This window comes from Hippocampus comes, unplaced genomic scaffold, assembly GCF_001891065.2.
Source record: "Hippocampus comes isolate QL1 unplaced genomic scaffold, H_comes_QL1_v1.1 scaffold7, whole genome shotgun sequence".
Lineage (NCBI taxonomy): Eukaryota > Metazoa > Chordata > Actinopteri > Syngnathiformes > Syngnathidae > Hippocampus > Hippocampus comes.
The window spans coordinates 4403385-4417120 of NW_017842060.1; the positions used below are offsets into that span (position 1 = coordinate 4403385).

Genomic DNA, 13736 nt, shown 5'->3' on the forward strand with positions numbered 1-13736 from the left:
TATATATATATATATATATATACACACACACACACACACGTTACGTCTGTTTTATGTTATGTATTCTGTTGTCTTGTTATTTTTGTGCTAAATGTTCCGGAAAGCACTTTGTTACAGCTGCAGCTGTTGCGAAAGCGCTTCATAAATTAAGATACATAAGTTCAAAACTTCCCGGCGACAGGAAAAGCTATTTGCAACTGTTAAAAGAATTGCCGTACGTCTTCGCGACCTTGAACAAACCTTAAGTAAAGATCAACATTCGGGTCGTGCACAGACACTTGCCAACCCTCACTGCTCAGTGAAATATAGCTTAAGGCACTGCTTGTCAATTTATTTCTGTTACCCCCCCCCCCCCGCCCTTTGGAACAAGAAAAAAAATTGCGCTCAAAATAAATAAATAACAACGATTGCCACTGCCACCTACTGTAGCAAATGTGCAATTACACTTTATTGTAGTTATGGCAAAAAAGATTGCCACTGCCACCTACTGTAGCAGATGTGCAATTACACTTTATTCTAGTACGGCAAAAAATAATAATAATAATGTGAAGGGGTATGGTATCTATTCGAGTGAAGGCTGTTTGAGGAATTTAACTGCATGGCCAAACAAGAACGATTGATACTCACTCCACCGTGTTTTTGTTCTTTTGTGCTAGGCACAGCTCCAACATTAATCTGCACCGCAAACTGCTGACCAAAGAGCTGGACGACATCGTCCTGGACCCCCAACTCACGCCACTGCCCAAGGACTTTGGAGCCGAGTTACTGGCCAAGTTTTATGCCGGGCACCACCACCACATGGCTTTGGACCCGATGGGTGGGATGGCTTTCCGGGGCCTTGGGCCCGCCGCCAACTTGATGCGCGGCGAGCATTCCCCCACAGGTAACGAGTACCCCCAGCACCCTGTCCACCAAGACCTGAAGAACAACCACCATCACCATCATCATCATCATCATCATCACCGCGGCTTCCCACGAGGCGGGCCGGACGACTACGTGGTCCTGGACCTGAGCACCACGTCCATCGTCCAGTCCAACGGCAGCATCCATTCCTCGCACGATTCGGACGAGGGCAGCGACGAAGGCATCCTATTGGACGACCTGGAGGTGGACGAGGAGGACGAGGAGGATGGCAACAGCGAAGGGGAGGACTGCGATGGCGGACGCGGGGACCAAAGCGGAGAAAAAAGCCGACTGGCGCGCTCGGAATCGCCGTTCCGCCTCTCGTCAGAGAACGGCGGCGGCGGCGGGATCGTGTGCACCATCTGCCAGAAAATGTACAGCAACAAGGGGACGTTGCGCGTGCACTACAAGACGGTGCACCTGCGCGAGATGCACAAGTGCAAAGTGGCCGGCTGCAACATGGTGTTCAGCTCCGTGCGCAGCCGCAACAGACACTCGCAGAACCCCAACCTGCACAAGAACATGCCCTTTGCCACACTCATAGGCTGAACCTCCTCCGAGTCCTCCTCAGAGTCCTCGCCACCGCCTGTGTCCCGAATACTTGACTCTTCCTCCTTTCGGAATGACTCGAGCGAGGACTTTATGCTTTATGGAAAAAAAAAAAAAAAACTCTTTGTTTTCTTCATTTGGAGTTTCATGAACTTCTTCCCCCAGTTTTATCTCCAAAGAATCTATCAAACTTCTTATTTGTGACTTTGCCTGCAGACAAGATAGTATCGAGGAAAAAAAAAACCAACAACTTGTATTTGTGTAATGATAGCTTTTAAATGACCTCCCCGTCCCCTCCTTAAAAATGAGAAAAAAAAAAGCATGTCAGCTTCATTTGTAAATATTGCCCCAGAGAGGCTTTTTGATGTAAAAGACTTGTGATGATGGTCGTTTGTTTTTCTTTCTTTTCTTTTTTTTTGCTTCTCTTGCTTATGGTTTTTTGTTACAGTCCAGTACAATACTTCCAGCTATAAGCAAAAAAGAGGTAGCATCATAACTATCTTGAGTCATTTTAACAATACGAGGGGCGTGGGGAGGGAAGGGGGGGGGGGATGCAGAGAGGAAAAAAAACAAACAAAAAAAAACAACAACATCATGTGAATTACTTTGTTAGATATGGCCGGCATGCTCTCTGAGGCTCCTACACTGATATCATTCTGTGTTTTCTATTGATTTCTCCCCCCCCCATGTTTATATGAGCTTTATTAGTATACAATTCCGTTTTTTGCACTTTGCATCTATACGAGGGGATGTGTAATATTACTAGACTGAGGACTTTTTTTTTTTTTGCAATGGTGAGTGAAGAGATGTATGGTTTGACGGTAAATTTTAACATACACGCATCAGTTTTCTTTTTTTGTTTTCTGCACGTAGCCAAATGTATGAAAAAAAAATGGAAAAAAAAGACAATTCCCCTACAATTGCCTCCCAATACTTAGGCGGGGTACACACATACAAAATAAATGGAGCACAGTGGACCCCTGTTTCCTCACATTCACCTATTTACAGATTTTTTTTTTTCAATTTAAAAAAATATTTGCAAGATTTTTGGTCAATATGTTTTGCAAAGAGCCGAACCCCACTTTTATGTATGTAAAAAAAATGCACAAACACAAATATTAAAATGATTTTTTTTTAAATGCCCCAAAAGAATCTTCAAATAAATGCTGATAAACATTCAATATTCTTTCGCCATGAAACAGGATCGAAATGGGTGAAAAAAAGACAATCTTCCTAAAACCCTGAAAAATATTTTAAAATACTTAGAAAAAATTCATTTTATTATTATTATTATTATTATTATTATTATTAAAAAATGTTTTATTATTATTATTATTATTATTACATTTTTTGGGGTGACTCTGCGGGTGTCAAAGCACGTGTATGTGGGGGGTCCACTGTATATGTAGTTTTTTAACATTTCTTTTTTTATGCATTTATGATTGTTGATGACCGTATTCTTTCACCATTCGGATCAAAGTCTCTTAACGATTATCCCGAGTGATTATCCCGTGGTGTGAGTTATGACCAGAGTGATTTTTCCATCCCGAAGTGCTTGGAAGACGGTTGAGTGATGACTATTGCAAATGTTCAAACTGCTCAACACTTGGGATGGCAAATCCGATAAATAATCGGTAAAAGGTCAGTATGTGTGTGCCCTGCTTTGGCAACAAAAACAAAAAGGAGGGCTAATTGCGTAACATTGTCAAACGAGAATTGTCCTCAACTATTTGATTCGGAAACAAAAGAGTCCCTCCACTCAAGCTCTTTCGGTATCAATGTACTTAAAAACCCCATTCGACTGATGTGTTGCACTTGAGTCTTAAAAATCATTTTGCTGTGACATCGATTGCAAATCTGTGAAAAAGAAAAAAGTGAAAAAAAAGAAAAAAAAACACTTACACAACTGTTTAATGGTACAATTGCATCCAGTGGTCCAAGTAGCCAAGGGAAACGGGGTATTTATTGGTGGGTAGAGATGTGTTAAGTCCAGTGTTTTTTTTCCTTTTTATTTGAAAAACGCTTCCTCCTTGGTTTTCACAGTGTCTGAGCAATGCCATACGCTACTATACAAGCCTTTTTTTTTTTGTCTTACTTGACTTGGTGCTACACACGGAAGGACAAAATACGCAGTGTTACGTGCTGATCTATGTGCAGTATTTACAACACCTCCTACCCATTTGTTTCATCGTAAGTCAACACTGCGAGTAATTGACGCACCCCCAAAATGTTTATATTAGCCTATATTCATCATTTTTAATCCACAGGTGTACCACAAATTAATTACATTAAAACACAAACACCATTTCAAACTGCTCTTACAGTATTGCCCTTCAAAATTAAATGTCTTACATGTGACAAACACACACACTCTCCGGTACATCCACTAACAACGCACGTTAAACTTAACTCCTCCCAGCATGCAAAGATGTTAACCACACAACATAGAGTACTTCCTCGACACTGTTACTACTTTCCCATTCGCCGGGTCTTGGGCAGCATCTTGCGTCCTGTATCAAATCAGAATCCCACTGAACCGAATCCTTCCGCTGTAAAATGAACCTTCCGAGATGCATTTTAGCCTGCTCTAGTCTACCACAAGTCTGTTGCTCTAGAAAAACCATGTTCTGTCCGTTGAATCGAGGTTCCAGTGTATAGTAGTCGTACAATCTGTACCGTCGTGACCTGAAGCGAACTGAACATCAATGTGGCTCAACCACGCTCATAATCTACCGCGACCAGACTGCCGCGTCCATCACGATTCCCTTCCCTTCAGTTCTTATCATTTAGTCGGTAAATTCCACACAATGGAACGGAGGACTGTTCATCACTGTTTTTCACGTCACTGAGCGAGTGTTCATGTAGCTCACGCCGGCGGGGGAGGGGGGGAGGGGCGGCTCACGGATTCAACACGCCAAGTCGGTCTGTGCAGATGCTTCACTTTGTTTCCTTTTACGCCCGTCTTAATTTTGAACTGGAACCTGTGAAATGTCAACAGTCTTAAAAAATAAATAAATCAATAAAAATTTTAAAATGTTGTAAATTCATATTGCTGATGTTTTGTGCCAATCATACGTTAGCGTTTTTAGGTAGGACACTTGAGGACCTGCATATAAGTCTTGAAGAGTCACAGCGAAGCGGCAACGCAAAGCGGGATGTATTACGCGGGCTTTGCCGGGGAAGAAAATGGTGATTTTTCAACACCGCAAACGTTACCTAAAATGGTGTTTTTCCTTTCGCAGAAAAGAGGGGGTGGGGAGTGGTCTTCATCCATTCCCCCCAAAATGTTTTTTTTGTTCGTTTCTGTATCATATCTGTCCATTTTGTTTTTGTTTAGTGTTTTTTTTGTTTTTTTTTTTGCATAAAATGCATAAGGGTTTTGGGATGTAAATGGAATTTTATTCATATTTTGTCCAAATACCTCTTGTAATTTGTATCAGAATTCTTGTACAATTTTTATATTAAAGATTTATCAGTCACTGGCATTTTGTCACTGCAGCTCATTTGGCTTTTTGTACTATAGCTGCACAACCTGTACACACACACACACACACACACACACACACACACACACACACACACACACACACACACACACACACACACACACACACACACACACACACATTTGAAAGTGTCAATCACAGTGTGATATTTCAGCAGGTTTTCCAGGGCATTTTAATTACCTAAAGATAAAAGTCTTCGGGGAACAGGCTATCTTGACCAATTAGTGGACGATTAGATTAAAAGAGTTAATAAAAGGCTAAGCGGCGTGAGGCAACGCCGCTGCTGGTGTTTGCAAATTGGCAGGGTGGTCATCGTAGGAGGAGGCAAAGAGCGGAGGATGGTTTCAATGAAAACTGGAAAGATTTCGCAATCTTTTGTTGCCACATTATGTTGAATAAACAGGCACATTTTTTTCATGAAATTTAATAGTGGAGCAAGTTTTTAACTATCCCGATTTGACAGATTGACCGTCGTCCTGAAGGCAAAATATTCACATCAACTCACAAATTGCTCCGATGGTACGATTACTTGCCAATTGTCATTTTTTTAATACTCTATATAAAAACCACAATCGTAATTTAATTAGAGTGACAAATTTCATCACGGAAAATGTAATTCAAGTTCAATTCAACATGCCGCCCACTGATCGAGACTCCAGTTCCTGTTCCAGATGTTTATTGCACAGCAACACGTCGAAACACGCCGCAACGCAATAGATCGCAGAACACTTTGGATTGCTTTCACCAAACGCAGTCTTCTTCCAAAGATGATCCTTCAGGTCAGAAAATATGAAGCTTCAACAAAGGGATTATATGAGCTTTGTATCTTCACACGGCTTTGGCTAAACAACGAGGAATGACGACGAAGAAACTAAGCATCGCGGATGGCAAAAGCCGTTTCGTCAGTGCTTTCTCGGTTTCTGCATAAAGCTTACAGAGATTCTGTAACACGCAACTTCAATTTCAAAATAAAGGCAAAATATTTCCAAATAAAATTCCGCGCTAAATTGTTGCCGACGTTTATCTTGGATGCAATTGTACGCTCTTCCGGATGGTTCAAATTTTGAGTTTTCACTGAACGTCGTTGGAAAAACATGAACATTTAAAATCCACAGCAATTGACAGAAATGATCTTAAGTGAACAATGCTTTATTTTTAAACAATTTGTGTTGTCTGGAAACAAGGATCTAAAACCGCAATAGTTTGTTGCAACAGATAAAGTGTTAAAGATAAGTCACATTCTCAATGTAATCCTAAATTAGTAGCAGTTTGTGACTAAAAGCAATTTACAAACGTGGTGACATTTATTTCAGTGCAAATACACACACACACACACACACACACACACACACACACACACACACACACACACACACACACACACAATCGCATCCAGTGACAGTATTGAGTGGCAATCAATTGCCATCCAGGACTAACTGATTGCAAGTGATTGAAATTAGATGACAAAGGACGAGAATTTAGAAGACGCACCGGGGAACAAAGTCAACCGTCGGCGCTTTCATCCAAACATCTCAGTGTGATCCAAAACCGAACGGAGGCACTTGATTTTCCACCTGAGAAGTAAATTTTAAAATAATTTTCTCTTGCCCAATATGCCCCGAATCACTTTTTTTTTTTTTCTTGCCTGGGTGTCATTGATTTAGTTCTACACCAGTGAGGTCTGCAATGCTGGCTAATGCTATTGACGAGCCATCAGTCTTGTCCAGAAGTGTGGAGGCTTGCAGCTCTCCTTCCAAGGAAAAAAAAAAAAAAAAAGCAAGAAAGACGAAAGAAAGAAGAGGGGTGAAAGAGGAGTAGGAGGGGGCAGTTGGGTGGGTGAATGAACATCAATGGACAGTGATGGAGAGCGGGGAGGAGGGCGAAGATGCAAGCGCAGCACGCAACACTCACACCCCTGTCCATGGTTTGGGAACACTAAATTAGAAAAAAAGACAAAAAGGGATGAGGAGAGGGAGAAACTGTAAACAGCCGCATCAATCCAACTAGTGTCGGGCAAATCAAACCATTAGGAGGCCCGCAACGTCTTCACGCCTGCTGGAGGAGGTGGCCGAGGCGCACTCCAATGATCAGGAAAAAAGTTTTCCAGTAAGACACGAGCGAGAAAGGCGCGACAGAAGAAGCCGCAGCATTCGGAGGCCCCCGTTGCCGCCCCTGTCAAAAACGATGTTGGATGTTGCACCTTGTCTTGGTTTTGTTTCAGTCTGGTACTAGTCGGACTTCATCAAGAACAGCACTGATCAGGGTTATAATAGTTTGGGATTTTCCATTACAGGTAGTTTGAATCTCATTTTGTCTTTTCATTTTCAAATTCAATTAATTTTCATTATTTTTATTCGTGTTTCTTTTTTTTTGTAAAAGGTTTCAGTTTACTTTTTCAGTTTTAGTATTATTATTTCTTTTATATGGCTTATTTTCTTTGTGCAATATTTATTTCAAAAAAACAGATGAAAACAGACCAATTAAAAAACAATGTTGTATTTACAGTTTAACATTTGTAAATGGGGTTTTTTTTAACACTCATTTATTTTATTTCATTTACCGAAAATTTTTTTTTCAATTTTAGATTTTTCATATTTTTATTTCATTTCAGCTTTTCAAATTCATTTAATTAGTTTTTAGAGGGGGGTTGTTAGTTTTATTATTAATTTTATTTATGTATGTATGTATGTATGTATGTATGTATGTATTTATTTATTTATTTATTTATTTATTTATTTAAAATGTGTTGGCTTTCCATTAGTTTTAGTATTAGTTTTATTTTTAATGGGGTATCTGTTGTGCGCAAGATAAAAATTCATATATACAGACAATAGAAAAATGAAAACCTCCAAAATATGCATGAAATGAGTTGAAAAAGTAAAAAAAAAAAAACAAAGCACGTTATCACTTCAATCAGTTCATTTTGTAAATGTGAAATGTCAATCATCAACTATAATAACCTTGCCGTTGATCTACTATTCTTCAAACTTCATTCACGTGACAACAAGGGGAAACAAATACCTTCCAACCGACCATCCGCCACCCCGTAATGACGGCACTCTTAAAAACGTAGTAGGCTAACGTTGAATTAGAACCAACACCAGCGAATATTTACATCTTTGTAAGAGGGATATTTCCAAAATGAGTCTTTCATTCCACTTTCAATTTGATTTTATTGAACAGACCTCGACAGTATTGCGCTGCAACCGCAGACGGGAAAGTCCAGGTCGGTTTCGTCGCGCTTTTAGCGTTAGCCAATCGCGAAGGGGTTAAACGAGAGAGAAGGCCGGGCGTCAGAAATGAAAAAAGCCCTTTGGCAACCCTGGGACAGAGGGAACGCTGAACTCATCACAAACTCCTCCGCCGGCATCCGCCGCTGCATAATGACCCCGACAAGACGGGAATCCCTTTTAATTAAAGCAAAGGCAGATCAGTTAAGCAGATGGATGCCGACAAATATGAGGGGAAATAGAATGTTTAATGGCCTGTGCACTTATCGCCGGCTATTTTCCGTGCCCGCGCCCGAAAACTGATAAACAGGACGGGGAGCCTTGTTAATCAACCTTACAACCTTTAAAGCCCGAGATAAGAGAATAATTCGGGATCGTCGTGAAATTAGCTTGAGATGCGGCTAGCACTCTGGGCCGAGCGGCGAGGAGAGTTTCTATCAGGGTAATAGCCTTGCGCCGCCGTGGAGAACTTTAGGGGCGGAAAGCAGGGATGATATTTTTCTGCTATTTGCGATTTTTAAAAAAAAAACATTTTTATTGGTGGTTATTTTTATTATAGTTTGGGTTTGACCCTCGTTGCGGGAACCTTGCTGTGCTCTTATCGGTCACACGGGCGAGTCACCCGCCTACGCGGAATTCATCTCCAGGGGGAAATTGGAGATGGTGGCCCGCTTGAGGAGGTTAAGGGGAATTGTACCCCCCTACAAAGTCAAATACAGACATGTAGGGAAGGAGGGGGTGGGGGCCGCGAGTGTTATGTTTTGATCACATAAATTGCAATTCTGACTAAATTCGGCTCTAGTCGACAAATGTGATTTTGGTTTGACACAAGCTCTCACCTTTTATTCAAATCTTGAATCATATGTGCTGTGTTTACCATCCAGTACTTTTTTTTTTAATTGCGGATCATTCACACAAGCGGTTTTTATGCCAATTGACATGTAAAATAATATAATATATCATAATTTAAATATAATTATATTAACAATTTTTTTTGTTCCATGATCAGCCAGTAGATAAATATTCATCAATTAAAAACAATTGCTAAAATAAAAATTGAAGTATTGCAGTTTTGTAGCTCAATCTGATCAACAAAAAAATCCCAAAACGTTTTCAAGTAGTATAATCAGTCCACTTTCAGGGATTACCACAGAAATCGGTTAATAGTTCCTATTGAGGATCTGAAATTCTCAATAGTAACTATTGTCCTGACTGTCTGCTATCAGTCAGAGCTAGTAAATACCAGTTCACCAAATAAACATTTTATTTGGCCATGTTCTAAATAATTTTGGGTACAACTTTATTTTGTTATATTTGTGTGATGTAAACCTCCTAAAATACATATCGTTACCATTTTCCTAAATACGAGACAATGACTTGGGCTTTCCTCCAAATAGCCAGCAGGAAGAGCCTTATCATTTCCATGTTTTTCCTTCATAGTTACGTTCAACTACTTCCTCCCGGCCTCTTGAAAAATAAAAAGATGGGCCGGCTTGTGGGGGGACACACCAGATTGAAGGTAATTACAGGGAGAAACATGGACATTTATCATTGCTGCTTTGGGACTTTAAACGTTCTCGCTTGCAATCCCTCCTCAACCCCCCCAAAAAAACCGTCGGCCATCGTGGGGCTGGCTGGTTGTGATCGGAGCAGCGCTCAGAGTGCTGCCATATGTTGGTTTGACCCATGCCAGTAGCAAATGTGCTGAACAACGCACCTCGAGCAATGAAATCCGTGCCTTGGCACCGTCCGTGCACAGGCCTTGAAAAAAGAAAAAAAAAAAGTCGCCAAATGTGTTGTCCTGACTGTCTGGTGTCAGCCTGCAAACACATTGCGGCCCATTATTGCTTCAGTGCACACGTGCATAATGGGCTGAATATCCATGGAGAACATCCCAGATCGCAATGGGTCACACCTGGTTATGCTTCTTCATCCTTTCCCCCACCCTCCGCCTCCCCCCTTCCCCTCGCCACCCCTCTTCTCGCTCCGCTCGCCGGTTCCCACACCGGCGGCATCTGGAAGCGATTGGCGGCAGAGTCACAGCGAGCCATAAAGCCCTCAAATGCTCACAAAAAGGCACGCGGGCGAGAACGTCAAACAATGTTGGCCCAACGGGTTGCCAACAGACACAGCGCATCTTGAACCCGGACAAACCCCACTGCTCATTTTTTATCCACCGTGAACTATTCCTCCCACCTCGCTCGCTCGCAAGCACCACCTGGGAATGACGCTCACATTTTTAAGACCCAAAATGGAATCGGGACTGATGCTTGTCCGAGGTCGGTAGGACTCAAAATGGCCGTTTACACATCAATACCATTCTGGAGTATAAAAACGGGGGTCGATCTGTGTGCTATCAACGTTTTCTACTTTTTAGTTTAAAATGACTTACTTTAACCAGGATCCTGCTCCACACTGTCACCAAAAGTGGAATCCAGGTTGGGTATTGTGCTTAGTGGTTCATGCAAAATTAGTCCTTATCGGCGTTATCAGCAGCATCCGAAAGCTAAGCTAACTAGCTGAGGAGACATTCTCTCTGGGGGGCGGGGACACTCATTTTTTTGCCATGAATGCCACGACATACGTGTTGCTACACCGCCGAGATGGGCTCCATTGACTCTACTGCCAATTTAAAGCTCATTTGATAGGTAACCAACCAGCGCCCATCCACCTTTGGGTGAAAAGAATCCCTTCTGGATTATGAAGGAGATAAACCATGTCCCAATGTAAAAATCAAATTTTTAAAAAATTATAACAGCACCTTATTGCATGTCTCCAATGGCCCGATATTCAAAGGACAACGTCACTTGAAGGGTTAACAAGCGCTCATGTCACTCACAGAGATAATGTGATCTCTCCTTCCTCCGCTGGCTCTCGGGAGACGAGACGAGACTCATTGTCACAGTAGCAGCGGAGATGTGTGTGGGGGGTGGGGTGGGTGTCAGTGTGACACAGTCTTATAATGTGCCTATCGATTGTCCATATCTGTTACGGAGGCTGGGAAGCGTGTCCCAAATTCGATATGCTCTTAAAGAGGGGGGGGCTCAAAAGAAATGACAGCAGCAAGAACAAAGACGCAATCAAAATCATGCTAAATGATGGAAGACAATATTCAGGTTGCCATCTTAGTTGAGGTTAGCTTACCAACTGTTAGCAAGTTAGCATTTAATATATTCTCGGGAAAATTGTACCCAGTTACAGACCAGGATGTACAGAATTTATGAACCACCTATTGGGGTTTTTCTCGACTCAGATTGCCATCAAATGTTCCATTTTAATCCGTTGAGCGCCTTTTTTTTGGCCCATTTACTGATATAATGTCAAGATAAGTTCGGCAGTTAAGAAGTGCGGTCCACTTTACCCGTCATATCTTATAAAACTTGAAAAAGTTGAAGTGAGAAAGTTACAGATTTGTTAAGTGGTCCTGGAAAAGAGGTGTTGAGTTCCTCCGCAGCAATTCAGCCTCAGGGCTTTTGTTACCCAGGTTGCTATAAGTTAGCATATAGCTAACATAGCATCAACTTTAAGCGTATTAGCATTTAAACAATTATCAGTTGAAACAATTCTTATCTGTCTGGTTATTCCTTTTACACTTTCTTCCAGTCGTATCTCCCATACCTCGCCCCCCACCTTTCCGTTGCATGAAAAAATGTTGGCCCAGCACTGCAGCACAAAAATCTGCGCTGGAGCCATTTCAAGCCAGCGTTTTATTGCAAACAAATGCTGCCTTTGATACCCGCTGTAATAGGCGATACTTGAGTGTTTGTTTGTGCTGGAGGTGAAAAAGATTTGCTAACATTTGGAAGAAAGACAAGCCGGTGAAACCCAAGGCAGGCGTGCACACACGGATCAAAAAAAAAAAAAAATGTCGTGCAGGAGCTGGTAATGATTTTCCACTCATTAGCGGGGAGTTTGAAGTGCGTGTCGGAAACCTTAGCCGTGGAAATCTGACAAGACAAGATTGTGGTGCGCGCTTTCTTCTCCAAGAGCAGACATGTTCAAGGTAACATTTCCACATCCTATTAGCTTGTGGTCAACGTAGCAATTGGTTCCAGCCAGACGCTTTCATTGGGCAAAACGACATTTTTGACCTTGTTGCCTATGAAGCAAAAAGACATTACAGTCAGTTGGCCTGCAGGAGTTGGATCAAGAGGCTCCGTCGAGTCGAATTCGCGCTTCTGACAAGAACCTGCGACGGCTTTATTGGTTGACAAAATATTGGGCGTGTGGAAGCGCGTTGCTCAATGATAAGTCACGACTTGTGCCTCTTCACTGTCAAAAAAATCTGATGTCAGAGCTGGGGTGGGACATCATTTCGACATCAGTATGTACCAAATGTATTTTTCTTAGTATCCACGGAAGAGTCGTATCTCCCATACCTCGCCCCCGCTTAGTATCCATAAGCAATCGTCAAGCATTTAGCTGTTATGCTGCCTGCATAAAGACTTTTGTTCATCTTAATCGTTTCATTGCCAGTTGTTCCGGCAGGAGCTGAGGTTGACAAAAATTACCCAAACATGTTATTTGTCCTTCCAGTACTGTCTGGGAATACTACAGAAAGATATAGAGTGGCACCTCTACTAACAAAATTAATTGGTTCTGGAAAACATTTCTTAGCTCGAAAATATAAGTAGAGACGCGTTTTCCATGTAAATGCCCTATTCTGTTCCAAGCCCCCCCCCCCGCCCAAAAAATTCAGACATAAATAAATTCAGACATAAATATTTTCTAAAGCATAAAAATGCATCAAAATATGTAAGAAATACATGTTACAATGAGATTATTGCGCAATAAATGAGAGTTATGCATAATGTAAAAAAAACTAAGAATAAAGAATAAAAATGACGGTCATTGAATTTTTCATCGCTTTTTTGCCCTCTTTAGTTCCTGTTCTCTCTCAGAATGTCTGGGAATACTACAGAAAGATATAGAGTGGCACCTCTACTAACAAAATTAATTGGTTCTGGAAAACATTTCTTAGCTCGAAAATATAAGTAGAGACGCGTTTTCCATGTAAATGCCCTATTCTGTTCCAAGCCCCCCCCCCCCGCCCAAAAAATTCAGACATAAATATTTTCTAAAGCATAAAAATGCATCAAAATATGTAAGAAATACATGTTACAATGAGATTATTGCGCAATAAATGAGAGTTATGCATAATGTAAAAAAAACTAAGAATAAAGAATAAAAATGACGGTCATTGAATTTTTCATCGCTTTTTTGCCCTCTTTAGTTCCTGTTCTCTCTCAGAAGTGGTTTTTACCTCGCGTTTTGTAAAGAACTGATCCAAGGACGTTTGCATTTGTCGACTTTTAACAATCCTTCGAAAATGTCCAAGGTAAACATCAGCATAGTGAGCGATCGCCCGACGAGTGAACACTTTTTCTGGGTGATTCACATTTACGCAAAACTATCGAAACGACTCATGGCCCGAGGGGCGAATGACGAAGAGGCTGCATAGACACTTACCTATCTATCTACACGCATAGACACAAACGGTAGAGATCCCTCTTAGCCAATGGGATGCCAGGATGATCCTGGGTAATAG

The 13736-nt window shown here is 41.5% G+C and overlaps 1 protein-coding gene across 3 annotated transcripts in view; it reads left to right on the top strand.

Moving 5' to 3' along the window:
- The window catches only part of bnc2 (basonuclin zinc finger protein 2), a 173207-nt gene extending 170541 nt beyond the window's left edge, over positions 1 to 2666 (top strand). For 2 of the 3 annotated variants that reach the window (XM_019862123.1, XM_019862124.1), the window contains exon 6: positions 657 to 2666. In XM_019862123.1, coding sequence (XP_019717682.1) covers positions 657 to 1452 — 796 coding nt within the window. In that variant the 3' untranslated portion in view covers positions 1453 to 2666. The remainder of the gene's footprint in view (positions 1 to 656) is intronic. The other variant, XM_019862125.1, reaches the window with a different exon arrangement.
- The last annotated feature ends 11070 nt before the right edge of the window (positions 2667 to 13736 follow it).